Below are 20,498 nucleotides of genomic sequence, written 5' to 3'. Positions count from 1 at the left end.
TGAACATGTGAACATGTTCAAATGCCAGTGTTGTAAGAAAGAAACTACTTCCTGTTTCCAATTAAATGACTTTTACGTTTGTTGCTTAAAGGGGCAGTACGTAGTTTTGGAGAAGAAAACTCAGAATTTTTATATTTACAATATTAATGAGGTAAAACCACAAACTCAGAGATCGACAGGTGCATTGGGCCAAAGGGTCGACAAAATCAGGACAACAGCACTGAAGTGGAGTTTTTGTGACAATAATACAAACTCAAAGATTATTTTTTTAGCCAAACTAGAAAAGGTGGCAGGGTCTGCCACGTATAAACAAAGTAAAATAGGATGAAATTGTGTGTTTCTCTTCTGATCAACATTTCATTCCTAAAACTACATAATGCTCCTTTAGATGCAGCTGCGTTGCTGGGCTGCTGTTATTGGGGAACCGTTTGTGATAAGTCTGCACCGGGCTGGTTTTCTTTGTGCACTTTCACGCCTCCGTCCTTTTGTTTGATCATAAACACAAGAAATGACAACACCCAGCTGACAGCCCTCTGAGCTCTGAGCTCAGCTGAGAGGAAAACAAAGTGTGTGAAACAGTTTGATAGGTTTATTTAATGACTGGTTTATTTAATGACTCAGTCATTAGACCCACAGCCAACATGTATGTGATGGAAACACCTTGGTGTGATGCCATCCTGAGGATGAAGCAGGGAGGGCAGCAACAACAGGTTTCAGTACACAACAAGGAGGAAAATAAGAGGGAGTGCCTTCAAAATAAAAGCACGCAATTGTGTGTCATTTGTCATTTGATTACAAATTCAGGCCAGTATGATTTGTTTTGTTTGTTCTTATTGTAGTTTGAAAGATATTTTTGATTTTGCAGTTTACGATGGTGAAAATGTGAACAAATTAAATACAAGAGTAAAAGTTTTTAATTCTCGTTTTTTTTTCCTTCTTTTACATTCCTGATAGTTTAAGACTTTGATTTCAAACTACTCAGCATTTGAATGTAACTGTTTTTAACTACGTGCTGTCCTGCACGGTTGTTTGCCATTCATCTTTTATGCACATCCATTTTAGTTGTGTCGTGTCAAAAAAAATTACCTATATATTACCCACAGTTTGTTTTTTTTTACCTATTTTATACCTGTTGTACTTTTAAATGATGCTTGAAACTGGTAACGTTTGCCTCTTATCTATTATAATTTTTATTTGTTATTTGTTTGTTATCACATTTTTGCACCTATTGTGTTTTTTTTCTTGCTTTCAACATCATTGAAAATGAGTTGTTGCCCTCAATGATTTTTCAAGATTTAAATGAAGATTGAATGAATGAATAAATAAAAAAAGTTATTTTATTCTATTTTTTAAAACTTACTTCACCAACAGAGGTTTAAAAAAAAAAGAAAAAGAAAAACAAACCTGACCCAGATATTACCCACAGTGGAAAACTTTATTGAGTAGACCTGTAAAAAAAATAAATGTTTTACCTATTTTACACCTGTTGACGTTTGACTTACGCATTTTATTTTGGAAGAGTGATCCGGAAGTCGCGGCTGTGTACTCAGGTGCTTGACACCTGAAGCGAAGGAATTCAGTTTGAAGGAAGAAAAAACAAACAACCAGGAAGTGAAGCGGAGGAGGAAGCGGACTCGGTTCGGAGGAGCATCGAACTCTGCAGAGGTTTTTAATCCGGTTTTAAAGTCCAGCTCGGTCCAGAGGAAGAAGGTTCGGCGGGTTTCAGCTGTTAACAGGAGCTGCTACCGACAAAATGGACATTGATCCGGTAGGTGATCGCGGTTCAGTGTGTGTGTGTGTGTGTGTGTGTGTGTTGGGCCGTCACCATGTTGAGACACGACGTGTAACAGGTGTAACTGCACATTACACAAGTTGTGTTAACTTCAAAGCGTCTGAACACCAGTTACAAACTTCACACTGTCGCGAGAGGAAGTCCAGCAGCCCCCCCACAGAGAGGCCCGGGGCCCCCCGCTGCTGAGGGCAGAGCAGGTGTCTCTCATCAGGACAGCACGATGAACTTCAGACTAACATCTCACCCTTCAGAGGAGAGCCGTGACCCTCTGCTGTGTGTTTTCAGGGTTTTATTTCACTTTAAAAGTTCATTTTCAGCGTCCATGTCTGCTGACGCATTCAGTATGTAGTTTTCAAACTCAGAGTTTTAATGTTCGCTTCATTGATGAGGTCATAACACAAACTGAGACGTGTTTATGTTTTCTATAAGTGAGTAAACGAGCTGTCAGGGCCCCACACGGGCCCGAAAACTGATGTTTGGGGCCGATAAAGACTTTTATTTTTACTGAAAATGAATGTGTCAAAGTACAGTTCACTCAAATACTCTTCTTAAGTACAATTTACAATTACTTCACTTGAGTATTTTCTTCCTCTGCTACTTTACACTTCCTCTCACTACATTTATTTAAAACATTTAGTTCCTAGTCACAGATTCAGATCATTCAGTGTCTGTAGTGTGTTTATTAATTGTGACGTGTTACCAGTCAGATGGTGTTGTGGGCGGGACACGGTGTGAGAGGAAGCTGAAGCAGCACATTTTTAATTTAGTTTATTTTATCTGCAGTCTGACAGAAACATCACAGACTGATGATCAGAAAAATGCAGAATATCGGCCTCAATAATCAGCCAGGGCCGTTAGTCGGTCTACCCCTGCCAGAACACTGTCTGAAGCTAGAAAGGTGGCAGGGTCCGCCACATATAAACAAAGTAAAACTATGAGCCCGTCTTATTGAGCCTCCAGTATGAGTTTACTTGAGTATATTTAAACTTGCGCTCACTGCTTGCTAACGTACATTATAAATGACTGTTGGCTTTATTCTAACACACAGAAGGCACAAAATGGAGGTCACACTTTGTTTTAACAAATCTGTGTTATTATATGATGTCGAGCGTCATTCATGTTTAAACTGAACTGAAAAGAGACTTAAAAACATGTTTTACTTACTATTACTCCTGTTCGACATTTTAAAAGATGCTTGTTATCTTTGTAATGTGGCTGAATATTTTTAACTTACGATCCTTGAAAGACTCCCAGGAAGTCCCAGGACCTTCAAGGAGAAAATCTAAAAATACTGTGTGTTCTTAATACTGTCATTTTATTTGTGCAAGCGATGGTACAAGCCTCGAGTCGTTATCGACAGGACTTGTCCTCTGAGGGTTCACAGGGTCTGATGTGGATCTGTCGGAGGTCACTGACATGAACTTTGCCTCCTCTGCTGACCAGTTAAAAACTAGAAACCTTTCTTTCCTTCTCTTTGAAAGTTCCTGCAACCGTTCAGCTTCGGCTTCACCGCGGGGCTAAACCAACAGATGTGGAGTTCCTGTAGCCTGCAGCATTTCCTACTGTCACTTTTGTTACGTCAGCGTTTATTAGCGTGCTCGCTGCCTGTCTGTCGTCTGCTCGTGGACTTAATAAAAATCTTGCCATGTGCGCTCACAGATTCAGGGTTTTCACATTTGACTAGATAAGGACGAGAGCGGTGAGGACTTCTTTATGCGGCGTACCGAAGACAAATGAAATCCGTCTTTTTGCATTTACAGCAGCGGTCAAACATTTAGAGCCGGAAAGATTAGATTCATCTCATTCACACTCGAGGGAGCACGTCCTTATTCTAGTCCTCGAATATCAGCTCAGTGTTTACACGGTGCCTCATCCGTCAGGCTTTTGTTTGAGCAGACGAGTTTTACTGGAGGACTGAAGTCACTCTGCGTGCACGGCAGCTGAACGCTTCATTGGTTGAATTCCTCTAAAAGGCTTACAACAGGTCACATATTTAAATAGGAGATTTAATCCAGTTAACAGTCGCAGGAACATCTTGTACTTGTCATGTTTCTGTCCTTCCTCTGCTGGCGTCGACACTTGATCGCTGTCAGCCATGAGTGGGCCTAACTGACCTACTAACACTGTTACAGGAAAGACAGGAAGAGACTAAACCTGGTTTGACAGCACGTAAACAAAGACGCACAGCAAGACGGCTGATGAAATGTGGACGTGTGATTGAACAGGGAGGTATAGAACAGAAAATGTGTGAAATGAAATGCAAAAGTAACGACACATGTTGCACAAGACCAGAAGAGGTTTTTTAAGAGGTGAACTGGATGATGACTGCATAAACCAGCAGCTTCAACGGGAAATGTAAAGAGTGAAGGGTGATGCAGAAACATGAGCGAAGACAACAATGAAGGAAGCGAGATAATGGACCACAAGAGAGGAAACAATGGACAGAAGGAAGACAGGGATAGAGAAAGAAGGAGGGGGAGGACGCATGACGCAGCAAAACCTGCTGTTTCCTGGAGACGGCTCTGTTTACGTCTGGTCCTGACTCATGGGACATGGAAGTCACTGTACGCAGACTCAAGCACACATCAGGCTGCAAAGAACACGTGTGCTCTTAGATCACACCTACAGATCGCAGCTTATCTTCCTGTTGAATGCAGTCGCAAGGAGTTAAAACAGTCGTCTGACAGCCGGCAGCTGTCACAGGCAGCGGCCTCGAGGGACTGAGAGGACTCTCAAAGCCACCGCCAGTTGTCACGCTCATTGTTGTCTGAAAAATTTAGGGGTCGACCGAAACTGATTATTAGAACTCAAGGAGACTAAAAAACTGTGTTTGGGACCGATTTTCATCTGCAGCAATGAAAATCGTAAGGGTATTCAAGAGGAAACACAGAATCAAAGGCTGTATTAAGAGCTGTGCAACAGGAGCATTTAATAAAATCACTAATCACTGAGCTCAATAAAACATCATTTTGTCAGCTTAAACTTCTACTTTATTCAAACTAAAGGATGAAGTAGGACTTGGAGCTGAGCTGACATGTGTTACACCTTGTTCTCAACTAAATCTCCTAAATAAATGTTTTTTTCTGTCTGATCCCAGGAGCGAGGAGAGGGGGCAGAGCCGGTGCAGCAGGACAAGGTGCAGACCTTGAGGGATCAGGTAGACGGAGTGAAAAACATCATGACGGAGAATGTGGACCGGATCCTGGCCCGAGGAGAGAGACTGGATGACCTCATGGACAAGTCAGAGGACCTGCAAGCAGGGGTCAGTCTTAACCACAGGAGTTCCTCCTTTTAACTGTGTGAAAGTGGGTTGAGACGTTGTATGATCGATTTACTATAAGTTTGTCTTTTATCTGACATCGGGACATCAGAGCGAGGAGGATGAGGGTGCGTGACATGATACATATGTGACAAAGATGCTGTGACTATCGTAGCTATCATACCGACACCTTTCTGAACAGTTGACACATTTAAACTTGAAGCAGCAACACAAAAGGCCTTTTCTCTGGGCTGCAGCAGACACTCGCTCCTCTTTGGGAACAACTGAAAAAAGATGCTGGCGCTCAGAAAAAAAACTTTATTGTGGACACAGGGCCCTAAAACGTATTAAGCACTGTAATCGTTCTCGGTCCTGTTGCATTTTTCTTGCCCGACCTTGAATTAAGCCCTGTTCAGTGAGCTGCACCTCGTTCGCTGATTGAGATCTTTAACCCAACAACCTTTTGTCTGAGGTCCAAATGAATCACTGCGCAGGCTTTGTAGTTCCTCTTCATGGTAGACATTTTGATTTTTGTCGTAGCAGGAAAGCCACAGGTGGAACTGATGACATTAACGATGGCTCTGTTCCACCGATGTGTCCGGAGAAGACACATTAATCAGCCAGCACACTGAAACTAGCAGAAATCAGTTGAATGCTGTCACTATTAAGCACACCTGTGCTTTATCTGCAGTGATACTGTGGCTCAAACCTTCCCTCTTAGTCTGTAGGTGGGATTATCACAGTAACTTCATTATCTGAAGCGCGACTTCCTGACCTGCTGTATCAAATGACACTCATAATGGCTCCGTTCCATTTTACTGTGCCACTGAACCAGCAAGCACGATACCTGCATGAACAAAGGAGTCCTTATCAATCCACCGTGATGGAGGTGTCTGTGTGCTGTGTGAGGGAGCGCTGGTACCAAAGACTCACCTGAACCAGCCCCACAAAACGGAGCCGCTATTCGGTTGTGTGTGTTTTAAACGATACGTAAAATGTTCCCAGCAGCTCAACACCGTCTGGTTTTTGTGCTCACTGACGCAAAACGGTCAACATTTAATAATCAGGATCGAGAATAATCATGATATGAGTAATATCATCCTACACAGCTGACCTTTCTGCCTTCCTCCACATTTCCTGTCCCAACGCGATCCGCTATGAAAACAAAAGCAACATCTTATTAAAAATAATCCAATAATCCGAATATAGCTCCATCCAAAAATTTAAAAAAAATCAGGCTAGCCATTTCCTGCACTCCCTGTCTTTATGCTAAGCTAAGCTAACTGACTGCTAGCTCCAGCTGTATATCCACAGCACAGACAGGAGACTGGTACCAATCTTCTCATCAAAGTCTCTGCAAGAGAGTGATTAATCCTAAAACACCAAGGCGATGTTCAGACGACGTCAGATTAGTTTATCAGATCAGAGTCTGCTCTCAGACGCTCGCTGATCACATCAGATTCTTGTGTCCGGGCATCACCATCGTATCTGCTTGGGTTGCTGTAATGTGGCTTCTCAACACAGACGCGTGAGAAACAGAGATCCACTAACTCTCGTTAGTTAAGTCACGTCGCAGAGCAGACAGTTAAAGGAACAGTTCACCCAGAAATGAAACTTCTGTCATAATCTGCTCCTGTGTGGCTGGATGAACTTTCATAGTGCACAAAAGTCAGAATCAGTTTGGGGTCTCAGGGCTTCCAGAGGCATTTTTACGTTTTAAAATGAGTCTACAGCTACTTCAGTTGTTTAGGAGAAAGCTGAATGGATGTTTTGCTGCAAAGCTCCAGAAATGTTTTATGGACTACAAAACTGACTTTGCATCAGCGTGAGGGGAGGAGATGCTGCCTGAAGTTTCATGTTTTTTGCACTCTGATGCTCTTCTGTCTCTCTGGATTTGACATCGTCATCGTGTGTTTCACTGAGTGACACAAAAGACGCTTTGAACTCGATATGAGTGTCTGGACTGAGATGAATCTGTAGAAATCTATAAGATTTCCAAAAAATCACATTCATGTGTTTTTTTGCCGTCCAGACTTTCTAAAATCCACCTGGATATGTCAAAAAAAGCGGATTTGTGTTGCAGTCTGAACATATCCAGAGTTAACTGTTCATAGCAAGCACCACCAAAAATGTGTCAACTAAAATAAGTCACCAGCTACTGAGAGCAAATCAATGAGATCACACACATTTAGGCTTTCATGGAGAACTGAACCACTTTATTAAAAATACACGCTCTTGTCGCTTCACTGGATTGTCTCGTCTCTTTTCCCCGTTCAGGCTCAGCACTTCAAGCAGACGTCTCAGAAAGTGGCTCGCTCCTACTGGTGGAAGAACGTCAAGCTGGTCGTGGTGATCGTGGTGATCGTCCTCATCATCATCCTCATCATCATCCTGCTGGCCACCGGAGTCATCCCCGTCAGCTCCCCTGTGCCTCCTATAGTCACTCCCACCCCTAAGCCATAAACACACACACGATGTACATGTAGACGTAATTAAATCAGAAACAAACGCATTCCTTTTGCACAGTATACAAAGTAATATATAGACTCGAGCATATCACTGCTGTCCGGTGAAACCTTTATTACTTCTGACTTAGTTTATACTGTTAACTTTCTTGCTCATATTGGAGTTCAAGGACTTCATGCTTTGGTTTAAAGAAACTTTAATGACAATTTTGAAATCCTTTTAAAGCACAAATCGTTGTAGCCATTTTGATTTTGTGAAAAAATTAAACAAACGTCTGCAGAAAGTCTTCGGTCTTCACCCGACAGCAGCATGAAAACACTCACAGTTCATCACTTTGTTTCACCAACAGCAGTTTATTTCGTCACTTCAGCGAGCGTGGATGGAAAACAATGAATGTGGGTTTCTATCAGCGTCGTGTCTTTGAATGTGATCACTTATATGCACCTTTTTTTTTTTACAATGGATGGTTTGTTTAGTTTAAAAAAAAGAAGTAAAATGCAGTTTGTTGCCGACATTGGACGAATCTGTAACAATTTTTAGGTCACGAGATATTTAACGAAAAGGCTGCGTTGTGTATCCGATATGTTTGTTACCATTTGTGTCACCTTTCAAAGTGCCTGCAGTTACTTCGTACAAGACAATCTAGAGGAATATTAATGTGTCGTCGGTGTTGAGGGCTTGTGTTGTGTTGATTTTTACTCTGCCAGTAGTTCAAAGCTGATAACGACTCAGCATTTTGCAGTTTTTTCTACTCTACAACAGAAATGCTGAGATAAAACACAATATTGTAGATTTGTACATCTGTGCTGTGCAGAACCACCAGCCTGTTTTTTTTAATCCGATCATGTTCACTTCTTCCTCACTGTGTTTGACTCTACTGCAGTTTAAATGTCTGGCTTTGGTGTTTGGATTCAATAAACAAACCGCCGGGCTCGTCTGTTAAAGGTCTGTTCCCAACACGCCTGGTGTCGGAGGATCAGGCTCTGCTCAGCCGACCAGCTGAGACGGAGATCATTTACAGCCGCTCTGTGGTTCCTCCTGCAGGGTTCATGCCGACCCACTGGACCCTCACAGCTTATTACTAGAAACTGTTTCTCTGTCTACCTTTCTGTGCTGTTACATCAGCAGTGAAGCTTAAAGGGGTCAAAATCATTCCCATGATGAAATGTAAATAGTCAGCATGTCCTCACCTTTATGTATATTTGCAGCAGCCTTTAACCGACGTGTCGAAGTTCTTTTAGAGGCTATTTATTTAACGCTTAACGTCGTTCCTGTTCTTTCTCTTTTCTAATCTAACATCCACACTGATTTAATATAAAACACATGGTACAGATCAATTACTCTGCTGTGAATCATTTTCTAGAAGGACGTATAAAAACTAGTGTGTGCAGTCGCTCTCATACTGACCTGAGTAACGCAGTGTGAGACCACCATCACAGCTGAGTTCATGCAGGCTACCAGCTGCAGCAAGTCTGCCACCGGTTAGAGGTTTTAAACGTCTTTAACTCAGATTCCTGCTAATTTATGATTAACAGAACTCTGGAAGCTCCTTTTCCTGATTGACTTGTGGTATTTAACGGTTTTAACTGTCTGATATGAAATAAATAGTATTCACCTTCAGCTCTGTTGTCATTGCTTTCTTTTGTTAAAGTGCCACAAGATGGAGGCAGAGAGCTCAGCTGGTCTGAGACCAGACGCTTCAGTTCTCCCTCTGTTCAGTTTATTCACAGTTTTGGAAAGTGCTACTTATCAATGGCAACAAGTTAAAACACTTTGAGTCTGATAATTATCTATAAACTGCTTTATTCTAAGCAGTCAGTCTGTCATGGTGAGTAGAAAATACTGTGAACACCTCATACGCTGAGAATGGACTTTACAGTGAAGGAGACATCTAGTGTCCAGCAGCTACAAAAATATTTTATAATTCATGTATCCTGTCATTTATAATGAGGGAGAAGGAGTAGGTGCCATTTTAAGGGTTTTAATGTGGTAATTATAGAGAATTATCATGTATGCCGTGTGTTGATACATGTGTGGAGGGGATCTTCAGGTGGCAGATGGGCAGGGTTGTTTCTGACGATGACTACATTGGTTTTGTGACACCTTCCAGGAAAATGTCTGGCCATCAGGAAGTTCAAGTATCCATGTCATGGCTTCAACTTCAGGTGCATTAGATACCTGACAGGCTTGGCATGAACACAGCAGGAGACGAGACAGACGTGGTGAGTTAACAGCAGTCTTGTGTTTTATAGGCTTTTATTACTTTACTATAAAGGTTAGAGCGAGACAGATGAAGGGGCAAGGGTTGTTTTTTCTTTAGACAGAATGATATTACAGGCTTCAGCTTGTGGTATTTAACAAATACTGCAAACCCTCCAGAAGACACGAGACACTTTATTTGTTAATGTGGTAAAACAACTTTATGTGTAATAATCAGAACAGACGCAATAAAATGATTCAGATTTAAATACAGCAAGCTAGATATGATGAGGCACCTCACATGTACATATTTAGCATCTTAAGACATTTTAACTTGTTTTAATTTGAATATTCGTCAGGAAATGTAGTCTGTTCTAGTTTTAATATCCTGCTGGGAAGTTTAATCTGTAGCAAACCTACGCACCAGAATTTAAAAGGAAGAAGACATTTTTTTTTAAGTAAAATTTAAAAAGCAACTAGTAACTATAGCTGTCTGATAAATGTGATGTAATTAAGTAAAAGTATGAAGCAACAGAAAATGAAAATACTTCAGTAGAGTGCACATATCTCACAAAAGTACTTCTGGAAATGTACTCAGTTACTTTCCAGCACATTAATCCAGAACCTTCTGCAGTTACAGTGAGAAAGTGTTTGTAAATTAAAGGTTGTGCTGGTTAAACCTGACAGTCATGGTGATAATCTTGCATGCAGAAACACTCTTTCATCCTTCTAACTTTTTCTAATACCCCGACCCAGGAGCGAGGAGGAGTGGAGTCAGAGCTGGCGCCACAGAGCAGGATCCAGACCCTGACCCGTCAGATAGATGATGTCACAGACACAATGAAGGAGAACGTGAACCGACTCTCACAACGACTAGAAAACCTGGGCGACCTCCTCGACAAGTCGAAGGAAATGAAAGAAGGGGTCAGTCTCCCTGTGGATTTTTATTCACATGCAGTAGTGTGAGGTTAAATAAAGAGGTTGTTAAACTATGACCTCTGTAATCGTCACCATCAGCTGTTCAAGACATTACAGAGGCAGAACTTAATGAACCTGATCTAGAGGCATTGTTCCAGCTGCACCTCGTCGGGTGATTCAGCTCGTTAACCCTCTGCACTGCCCCTTTTTGTTCATCAGGTGGTGAAGTTCCTGCTTTCTGTCCAACCTGTTGTTCAAGTTTTATTCATTCCAGTAAATGTGACTCTTTCAGTAAATGCATGTTATCATCACAGGAAGTACTTCCTGCAGAACAACTTCCTGCTAACAGTTTGGTTCATCATAGCAGGAAAAGTGCCACTAATATTAACGATGGTGGTGTTTCATTTAGCTTTGCAAGTGAGTCATTCTAGTGAGCCAACAAGCAAGGTTTTAATATTAGTGCATGCTTCCCAATGTGTTGCTTCATTGGTTTGTCTCGTCACGCTCAGGCACAACAGTTCAAGAAGACGTCGGACAGAGTGGCTCGCTCCTACTGCTGGAAGAACGCCAAGCTGATCGTGGGCATCGTGGTGGTCGTCCTCATCGTCGTCCTCATCATCATCCTGCTGGCCACCGGAGTCATCCCCGTCACTGCCCCTGTGCCTCCTACAGTCACTGCCACCACCATGAAGCCATAAACACACACGTGTTGTCAAGAAAATACGTACATGGTACCTATACCAGGACTAATGTGTTGGCACACGAGGCTGGGGAATACTTTCAAATGAATTACTCTTTACGTATTAATTATAATAACACACTACCTTTAATAATTCTGCAGTATACAACCTTTATTTAATCAAGTAGTCTCTTTGAGATCAAGATGTGACCGGAACAATATTGTTCGAGGGTAAAAGGACAGAAAAAAATTGCAACAAACACCAGATAATGTTAGTTTAAAGTAATTATAAATAAAACCGGAGCGAGGACAGGACCCTGTGGTGCCTCAGCTATTAAAACGCATATTGATTTGCAACAGTTTGGTCTATAAATGTTAGTAATCCACAAAAAACACAAGTTTCGAGATGTCAGTCTGACCTGAGGGCACACTGGAGGATTATTGAACAGCACCGTGTCCAGTTTCTTTAAATATACATCAGGATGGTCCAGTTTTTTGACTCCAGCTCAGAGACGGTGTTCCCGCTGCTGTGAAGCTGCTGCGACAGAAAACAAGCAGGACTTTGGGAGGCACAAGACCTTCACACTTTAACATATGGCTCTGGTTCTCAGATTCAATAAACACAGCACCAGGGTCAGCTGGGGAAGGTCAGCTTTCAGGTCCACGTCTGTTCCCACACTTCTAGTCTTCTGGAGGACTGGGCTCTTCCAGCCAACCAGCTGAGAGAGATCATTTACAGACCTGCCGTGATTCCTGCTGTCGGACCTCAGAGTTACAGTTTATAACGAGAAATTTAGATTAATTGATGCCACCACCTGCATTCACTCAATCATGATTGGGTGACACCCGTCGGCAAGTTTATAAAATGCTTGCTTGATCTTTCTCCTCCATTTTGTGTCCTAATGAAAACCTTCAAACCCGGTTGGTTTTATTGTTCTGTCAGTAGCCATGTTTTGAATAAAAGCTTTCCAATCGAATTCAAGTATTGTTGTTCCTGCTCCACACACGAGTGCATGAAGGTAGTTTTTTTCCTCTTGTGCTGATCCTGCGTTTCCTGAGTTTGATAATAAAAAGTCCTCGAACACACATTTATTCAACGCAGTTTTCATGTTTTGTTTTGTTTTTCAAATGAGAAAATTAAAGATGCATGTGATGATGTATGTCCAGCAACTGATCTATTTTAAGATGATTTATTTTGCACGTGGTCCTGCAACACAGTAGTTTTTTTCCACACTTGTAATCTTCTCTCCAGCTGCAGCAGGTCTCTCACCTTTTCTGGTATTTAATGTTATTTATGGTTTAATGCTCCTTTCTTCTTTGCTGTTGGTTGAACTGACACAAGATGGAGACAGAGACACAGACTCATTTGAGGAAGAAGCTCTCCAGGGATTCCCCCCGCGACTCCTCTGTTTGTTCCTGGTGCATTTTTCTCACACGTTTGGTTTCTGTTTTAGTTTAATCACAGGCGTTAATAATACAAACACAGTTAAGCAACTGCAAACATTTTTGTGGAGGTATTCACCACACTGAAAAGGACTTAACCTCGCAGGACATTAAAACAAAAGTGGGTCACGTTAGTTTGAGTACTGTGAAGAATGCAGCGGGAAAAAAAGGGGGTATATTACAAATCAGGCCCAGCTGGTGAGACTAGTTGCCAGAATGCCTTCTCTGTGCACACATCTGTTAAGGATAGATGAGACTTCTATAGAGATCTATTGATTTATCTGTTGTTGGGTTTTTATCAAATATTTCTTCACATTTTTTATTTAAAAAATATCCTAGCTGGAGTTCCTTCTGATTACCATTATGGTGTACTATCCCTTTAATGTACTTCTTCCAGTATCTTTCGAGATAAAACAAACAAAAACACATCAAACATGCCAGACTGCATTCAAACTACTGTGGAAGAGCTGCAGTGTGGGACAAACAAATCCAGGCAGGCTGCTGAACAGGTCGTAACAGGCTCACCTCTCCTGTTGACTCGCCAGCAGTGAACCTGTGTCCCGCCACAGTCAGTGTGCTGTTTTGTCAACAAGCGGTGACTAAAATATTAAGGTTTTATATCCCCGTGACAAAAGTCCTGATGGGTTTGTGGAACAACAGCCTCTTAGAAACAAAAAAAACCCAGTGAAAGCTCATTTGTTACTGATGGGAAGTGAGCCTGGACTCAGACTGCTGCAGTCATGTGGATGTGAGTCTGCCATCCATGGACGAGTGTTAGACAATGATGTGGAGGGAGGGTGGTCAGCATGCTCAATGTGCTCTTTGTTTTTGTGAAGCTTTTCCCAGAAGAAGCCTTTTGTTGAGCTCTGACCCGACAGAGTCTCATGTGCTGCCTCTGTCACAAAATGATAAATACTCCATGATGAAATGCAGATGTGTTACGGTGATTTATGGGCACTTTGATTATGCAATAGTAAAATGAATGTGAAGGAAAGTAGCAGCTGATGAAGGTTAACAGAACTCTGTCTTATACTGAGCTATGATCCTTTATTATGGTACTGTATAGCGGAAGTATACTTCCGCTATACACTAAACAATACTATACTATACTATACTATACTATTCTAATACTATACTATACTATACTATTCTAATACTATACTATAGTATACTATACTATTCTAATACTATACTATACTATTCTAATACTATACTATTCTAATACTATACTATCCTATTATATACTATACTATTCTAATACTATACTACACTATTCTAATACTATACTATACTACACTATTCTAATACCATACTGCACTATACTATTCTAATACTATACTATACTATTCTAATACTATACTATACTATACTATTCTAATATTATACTATACTATAGTATACTATACTCTTCTAATATTATACTATACTATACTATTCTAATACTATACTATACTATACTATTCTAATACTATACTATACTACACTATTCTAATACTATACTATACTGCACTATACTATTCCAATACTATACTATTCTAATACTATACTATCCTATTCTATACTATACTATTCTAATACTATACTATACTACACTATTCTAATACTATACTATACTGCACTATACTATTCCAATACTACACTATTCTAATACTATACTATACTGCACTATACTATTCCAATACTATACTATTCTAATACTATACTATCCTATTCTATACTATACTATTCTAATACTATACTATACTATTCTAATACTATACTATGCTACACTATTCTAATACTATAGTATACTGCACTATACTATTCCAATACTATACTATTCTAATACTATACTATCCTATTCTATACTATACTATACTATACTATTTTAATACTATACTATACTATACTATACTATACTAGGTGACAGGTCAGACTAAGAGCGGTTCACAAAGCCCTTATGATTGAAAATACATCGAGGAAGTTCACGTCGCCCGGAATGGCGTCACCGGGGCCCCACCCTGGAGCCAGGCCCGGGGTTGGGGCTCGCAGGCGAGCGCCTGGTGGCCGGGTCTTTGCCCACGGGACCCGGCCGGGCACAGCCCGAAAGAGCGACGTGGGCCCGCCCTCCCGTAGGCCCACCACCCGCAGGAGGGATCAGAAGGGGCCGGTGCGGTGTGTTTTGGGTGGCTGTCCTGGGCGAGTGCCCCGGCGACCCAATCCCTGGACGGTGACTCTAGCCATGGGGACATGGAATGTCACCTCGCTGGGGGGGAAAGAGCCTGAGCTGGTGCGGGAGGTTGAGCGCTACCGACTAGAGATAGTCGGGCTCACCTCCACGCACAGTCTGGGCTCTGGAACCCAACTCCTTGAGAGAGGCTGGACTCTCTTCTACTCTGGAGTTGCCCGCGGTGAGAGGCGGCGAGCTGGTGTGGGCTTGCTCATAGCTCCCCAGCTCAGCCGTCATGTGTTGGAGTTTTCCCCGGTGAACGAGAGGGTCGTTTCCCTGCGCCTTCGGGTCGGGGATAGGTCTCTCACTGTTGTTTCGGCCTATGGGCCAAACGGCAGTGCAGAGTACCCGGCCTTCTTGGGGTCCCTGGGAGGAGTACTGGAGAGTGCTCCAACCGGGGACTCCATCGTTCTGCTGGGGGACTTCAACGCTCACGTGGGCGACGACAGTGATACCTGGAGGGGTGTGATTGGGAGGAACGGCCTCCCTGACCTGAACCCGAGCGGTGTTCTGTTGTTGGACTTCTGTGCCAGTCATAGTTTGTCCATAACGAACACCATGTTCAAGCATAAGGGTGTCCATCAGTGCACGTGGCACCAGGACACCCTAGGCCGGAGGTCAATGATCGACTTTGTAGTCGTATCATCTGATCTCAGGCCGTATGTCTTGGACACTCGGGTGAAGAGAGGGGCTGAGCTGTCAACTGATCACCACCTGGTGGTGAGTTGGATCCGCTGGCGGGGGAGGAAGCTTGATAGACTTGGCAGACCTAAACGTACTGTGAGGGTCTGCTGGGAACGTCTGGCGGAATCCTCTGTCGGGGAGGTCTTCAACTCCCACCTCCGGGAGAGCTTTGACCAGATCCCGAAGGAGGCTGGGGACATTGAGTCCGAATGGACTTTGTTCTCCACTTCCATTGTCGACGCGGCTGTCCAAAGCTGTGGCCGTAAGGTCTCCGGTGCCTGTCGTGGCGGCAATCCCCGAACTCGGTGGTGGACACCGAGTGTAAGGGATGCTGTCAAGCTGAAGAAGGAGTCCTATCGAGCCTGGTTGGCTCGGGGGACTCCTGAGGCAGCTGACGGGTATCGGCAGTTCAAACGTGCTGCAGCGTGGGCGGTCGCGGAAGCAAAGGTTCGGGCCTGGGAAAGGTTCGGGGAGGCCATGGAGGAGGAGGACTACCGGTCGGCCTCGAGGAAATTCTGGCAAACCATCCGGCGCCTCAGGAAGGGGAAGCAGCCCTCCACCAACACTGTTTACGGTGGAGGTGGGGAGCTGTTGACCTCGACTGGGGATATCGTCGGGCGGTGGAAGGAATACTTCGAGGATCTCCTCAATCCCACTGACATGCCTTCCATAGAGGAAGCAGAGGCTGGGGACTCGGAGGTGGATTCATGCATCACCCAAGCTGAAGTCACTGAGGTAGTTCGGAAGCTGCCCAGTGGCAAAGCACCGGGGGTGGATGAGATCCACCCTGCGTACCTCAAGTCTCTGGATGTTGTGGGGCTGTCTTGGCTGACACGTCTCTGCAACATCGCATGGCAGTCGGGGACGGTGCCTCTGGAATGGCAGACCGGGGTGGTGGTCCCTCTATTCAAAAAGGGGGACCGGAGGGTGTGTTCCAACTATCGGGGGATCACACTCCTCAGCCTCCCTGGTAAAGTCTATTCTAGGGTACTGGAGAGGAGAATTCGGCCGATAGTCGAACCTCGGATTCAGGAGGAACAATGCGGTTTTCGTCCTGGCCGCGGAACGCTGGACCAGCTCTATACCCTCCGCAGGGTGCTCGAGGGTTCATGGGAGTTTGCCCAACCAGTCCACATGTGTTTTGTGGACTTGGAGAAGGCATTTGACCGTGTCCCCCGTGGCATTCTGTGGGAGGTGCTCCGGGAGTACGGGGTCGGCGGCCCTCTGCTAAGGGCTGTGCGGTCCCTGTACGACCGGAGCAGGAGTCTGGTTCGCATTGCCGGCAGTAAGTCAGACCTGTTTCCGGTGCATGTTGGACTCCGGCAGGGCTGCCCTTTGTCACCGGTTCTGTTCATTATATTTATGGACAGAATTTCTAGGCGCAGTCATGGGCCGGAGGGGATCTGGTTCGGGAGCCACAGGATTTCATCCCTGCTTTTTGCGGACGATGTTGTCTTGTTGGCTCCTTCGGGCCAGGACCTCCAGCATGTTCTGGGGCGGTTTGCAGCCGAGTGTGAAGCGGCTGGGATGAGAATCAGCACCTCCAAGTCTGAGGCCATGGTTCTCGACCGGAAAAAGGTGGCTTGCTCCCTCCGGGTTGGGGGAGAGATCCTGCCTCAAGTGGAGGAGTTCAAGTATCTTGGGGTCTTGTTCACGAGTGAGGGAAGGATGGAGCGTGAGGTTGATAGGCGGATCGGTGCGGCGGCCGCAGTAATGCGGTCGTTGTATCGGTCCGTCGTGGTGAAGAGAGAGCTGAGCCGTAAGGCGAGGCTCTCGATTTACCGATCAATCTATGTTCCTACCCTCACCTATGGTCACGAACTTTGGGTCGTGACCGAAAGAATAAGATCCCGGATACAAGCGGCCGAAATGAGTTTCCTTCGCAGGGTGGCGGGGCGCTCCCTTAGAGATAGGGTGAGGAGCTCCGCCACACGGGAGGAGCTCGGAGTAGAGCCGCTGCTCCTCCACATCGAGAGGAGTCAGCTGAGGTGGCTTGGGCATCTGTATCGGATGCCCCCTGGACGCCTCCCTCGGGAGGTGTTCCAGGCATGCCCCACCGGGGGGAGGAGACCCCGAGGAAGACCCAGGACACGCTGGAGTGACTATGTCACCCGGCTGGCCTGGGAACGCCTTGGGATCCTCCCGGAAGAGCTGGAGGAAGTGTCCGGGGAGAGGGAAGTCTGGGTGTCCCTGCTCAGGCAGCTGCCCCCGCGACCCGGCCCCGGATAAGCGGAAGAAAATGGATGGATGGATGGATACTATACTATTCTATACTATTCCAATACTATACTATACTATTCTAATACTATACTAAACTATACTATTCTAATACTATACTATACTACACTATTCTAATGCTATACTATACTGCACTATACTATTCTAATACTATACTATCCTATACTATCCTCTCCTATCCTATTCTATTCTATACTATACTATACTATGCTATACTATATTATACTATACTATACTATAGTAAATAATTTACTAAAGCATTAGACTGTACTCATGTGACAGCAGTATCAGTAGTTCTAGTCATAATGGTTGTAGAAGTAGTAAAAGTGAAAGTGGCCCCATAAAGTAGTGTAACTGTGGTGTAACTGTGATGTGTGTGATAAATGAAGATGTGTTTTTTCTGACTTCAGAGAGGAGTCAGCACTCCCAACCACTGATTTTGATAGAGTGTCTTTAATCTAAGCTTTGGCTCGGATAGTAACACATGTTACAGGAAACAGAAGCGGTAGAGGACCAGGCTCTTTCCTGCTTCCCTTTGATAACAACACGTTATCAGTAGTATTGAATGCACTTTTTTAGATAAGTTGTGTTTATTCAAGGTTCATTAGGTCTGTGTTGACAGTGCTGTATTCACACTGAGCTCCTCCCTGGTCTTGAGCACTTACTATGAAAGATGGATATCACCATACTTCACAGAATTAGTGAGTTTAAACTCTTCAGCGACGAATGTGTCTGGAAAATAATATCGACCTTTAATAATACAGGTCTTTTTGGTTAACATTTCTAAGGCATGTATCTAATTTCAAATGGAAACAAATTTCCAGCAAAACAGTTGAGGGGAAATTTAATACGTACAATCACATGCTGTCACCACAGCACTTACATGTAATCCAATCTAATGTCGTATTCAGTTTCATATCCCTGCTGGGCTCGCCCCATTTGCTGCCCAGCATCCCAGTGCTGCCAATGGGCCGAAGTTTAACCTTTAAACAACATATGTGGCAAAATGATCTGAAAAATATTAAGTGGGGACAAAGAAAATGATTCAAAATCTTCCAAGGCTGAGTGAGAGTTGATTTAGTTTATAAGAGGTTAATACTGTTATATCCACTTATTCACACTTACAGGGTTTCCAGTGTTTTCATCGTACCAACTAAAGGGAACTTAGGGAAGTTTTGATCTTTTAAGAAAGAAATAACCCTTTAAGGTTTTAGGAAGAAACGTGTGAATTACTTCCTGTTTCTGGTATTTCTTCACTTTCAAACCTCTTCGCTCTAGATCCCTTATCGGCTTACATCCTCTTTTTTGCATCTTTTGGTACAGATTCAAGGGAACGTGGCACATCAGTGTGCCAACTGATGCTCTGAATCAATCATGCAGCTACAGTAATGATCTTGATGTCTCAGTTATGTTCAGATCTTTTCCTCTAATCAGAGGCGGTGAATGGGTTCTGTCTCATGGTGTTTTGTTTGGCATAAAAAGTGCCACCGAATGAATCGAACACTGTTAGACAGAATTTTAATTGCCCCTGCGAGTGACGCAGTCGAGCCACAATGGAGTTATGTTGTCTGCCTGTCAGCTCCTTATCATAACGCAGCAGTCATGATTAAGAGCCTGCGTAGTCGTCATTGCCATGCAGTTTTAGTTACTGACGGCCCGCTGTTCTGTAGCTGTCCTTCAAAGGAAACCCAAAGGTCTCCATGTGACCCAGCAGACCTCATTATGTAGAGCTATATCATGGTTTTAAGCCATGAAGGAGTCTGTAGCAAGACAAGGACATCATTGTTCTGTTTTCAGTTAAAAGAAACTACAGTTAAAGGGCAGACCTACTACACAGACATAGATAATAAAGGTAAAGATTATATGACAGACTTCTGTTGCAGGAAATAAGTGACATACAGTACAAAAAGGCTTTTAGTGCCACAGACTCACTGTAAGTCCCTGTGAGGATATTATGTGACTATTGCACATATTTCTCACAAGGGTGGACCAGCAGTCACCTTCTTAAAATCTTAAGTAGGGAACACCCATCAGTGACCAAACAGCACACAATGTTCTGCAGCAAAGCCCGCACAGGCCGACTAGAAATGGACCGGTTGAATGCTCGAGACAAAGACGTAAAGAGAGGACGAGTCTGATTATCACTGAACAGACAACCAGCAGCGTAAAGACGTCTGAGGATGTTTATGATGTGTCTGTTGTGCAGCTCTTGCTACTTTCCCTGCTGGATGAAGGAGAAAAGGAAATGTCACTGAAGGGCCTGAGTGCTGCTGCATTCAGGGGCCCCTGGAAATTTTAACATACACTTTTATGATTAGATTATGACACTCAGAAGCTAATCTATGAATATTATTTTGAGGTCAGTAAGACAGTATTTTGAAAGAAATCATTATTTTGAGATACGTTATTATTAAGAGGTAAGTAAGTCCTATTTTGAATTAATCACTAGATTGAGATAGATGACTCATTATTTTGGAGTCCACAGGGACGTTATAGGTGTTCACAGTGACGTCATAGGAGTGCAGGGTAAAGTCCGGACTTTTTCTGAGCCTGCACTGCGGTCACGTGTTCAACTTTCTGTAATTGTGAGGTTTCCGGGAATCCCTTGAAC

General features: G+C 43.6%; 2 protein-coding genes across 4 annotated transcripts; both read left to right on the top strand.

The window, feature by feature from the left end:
• The first annotated feature begins 1,582 nt into the window (after positions 1-1,582).
• Positions 1,583-9,137, top strand: LOC311262015 (vesicle-associated membrane protein 8-like). Its single transcript, XM_084361113.1, has 3 exons — positions 1,583-1,768; positions 4,890-5,054; positions 7,329-9,137. The coding sequence occupies exons 1-3, from the start codon at positions 1,754-1,756 to the stop codon at positions 7,512-7,514; spliced, it is 366 nt and encodes a 121-aa protein (XP_084217239.1). The 5' UTR covers positions 1,583-1,753; the 3' UTR covers positions 7,515-9,137.
• A 295-nt stretch (positions 9,138-9,432) lies between these two features.
• Positions 9,433-11,735, top strand: LOC311260732 (vesicle-associated membrane protein 8-like; the record flags this gene model as incomplete). Of its 3 annotated transcripts, none has more annotated exons than XR_014623050.1 (3): positions 9,433-9,739; positions 10,473-11,051; positions 11,144-11,233. XR_014623050.1 is itself a non-coding variant. In XM_084358903.1 (3 exons), 3 exons carry the CDS (start codon positions 9,710-9,712, stop codon positions 11,330-11,332), a joined length of 387 nt encoding a protein of 128 aa, XP_084215029.1. In that variant the 3' UTR covers positions 11,333-11,735. The 3 variants fall into 3 exon arrangements, 2 of the variants coding, with proteins under 2 accessions (XP_084215029.1, XP_084215028.1); XM_084358903.1 differs by having other exon boundaries at positions 10,473-10,640; positions 11,144-11,735; XM_084358902.1 differs by lacking the exon at positions 9,433-9,739 and having other exon boundaries at positions 10,422-10,640; positions 11,144-11,735.
• Between the last annotated feature and the right edge of the window lie 8,763 nt (positions 11,736-20,498).

Source organism: Pagrus pagrus (assembly GCF_965226575.1).
Source record: "Pagrus pagrus genome assembly, chromosome: 8".
NCBI classification, from domain to species: domain Eukaryota; kingdom Metazoa; phylum Chordata; class Actinopteri; order Spariformes; family Sparidae; genus Pagrus; species Pagrus pagrus.
This window is presented reverse-complemented; position numbering and strand designations above follow the sequence as displayed.

Bases quoted from the DNA above. Each gene is read 5' to 3' on its own strand.
- LOC311262015 (XM_084361113.1), top strand. The intron at 5,055-7,328 runs GTCAGTCTTAAC...TTCCCCGTTCAG, and splicing joins CAGAGGACCTGCAAGCAGGG to GCTCAGCACTTCAAGCAGAC.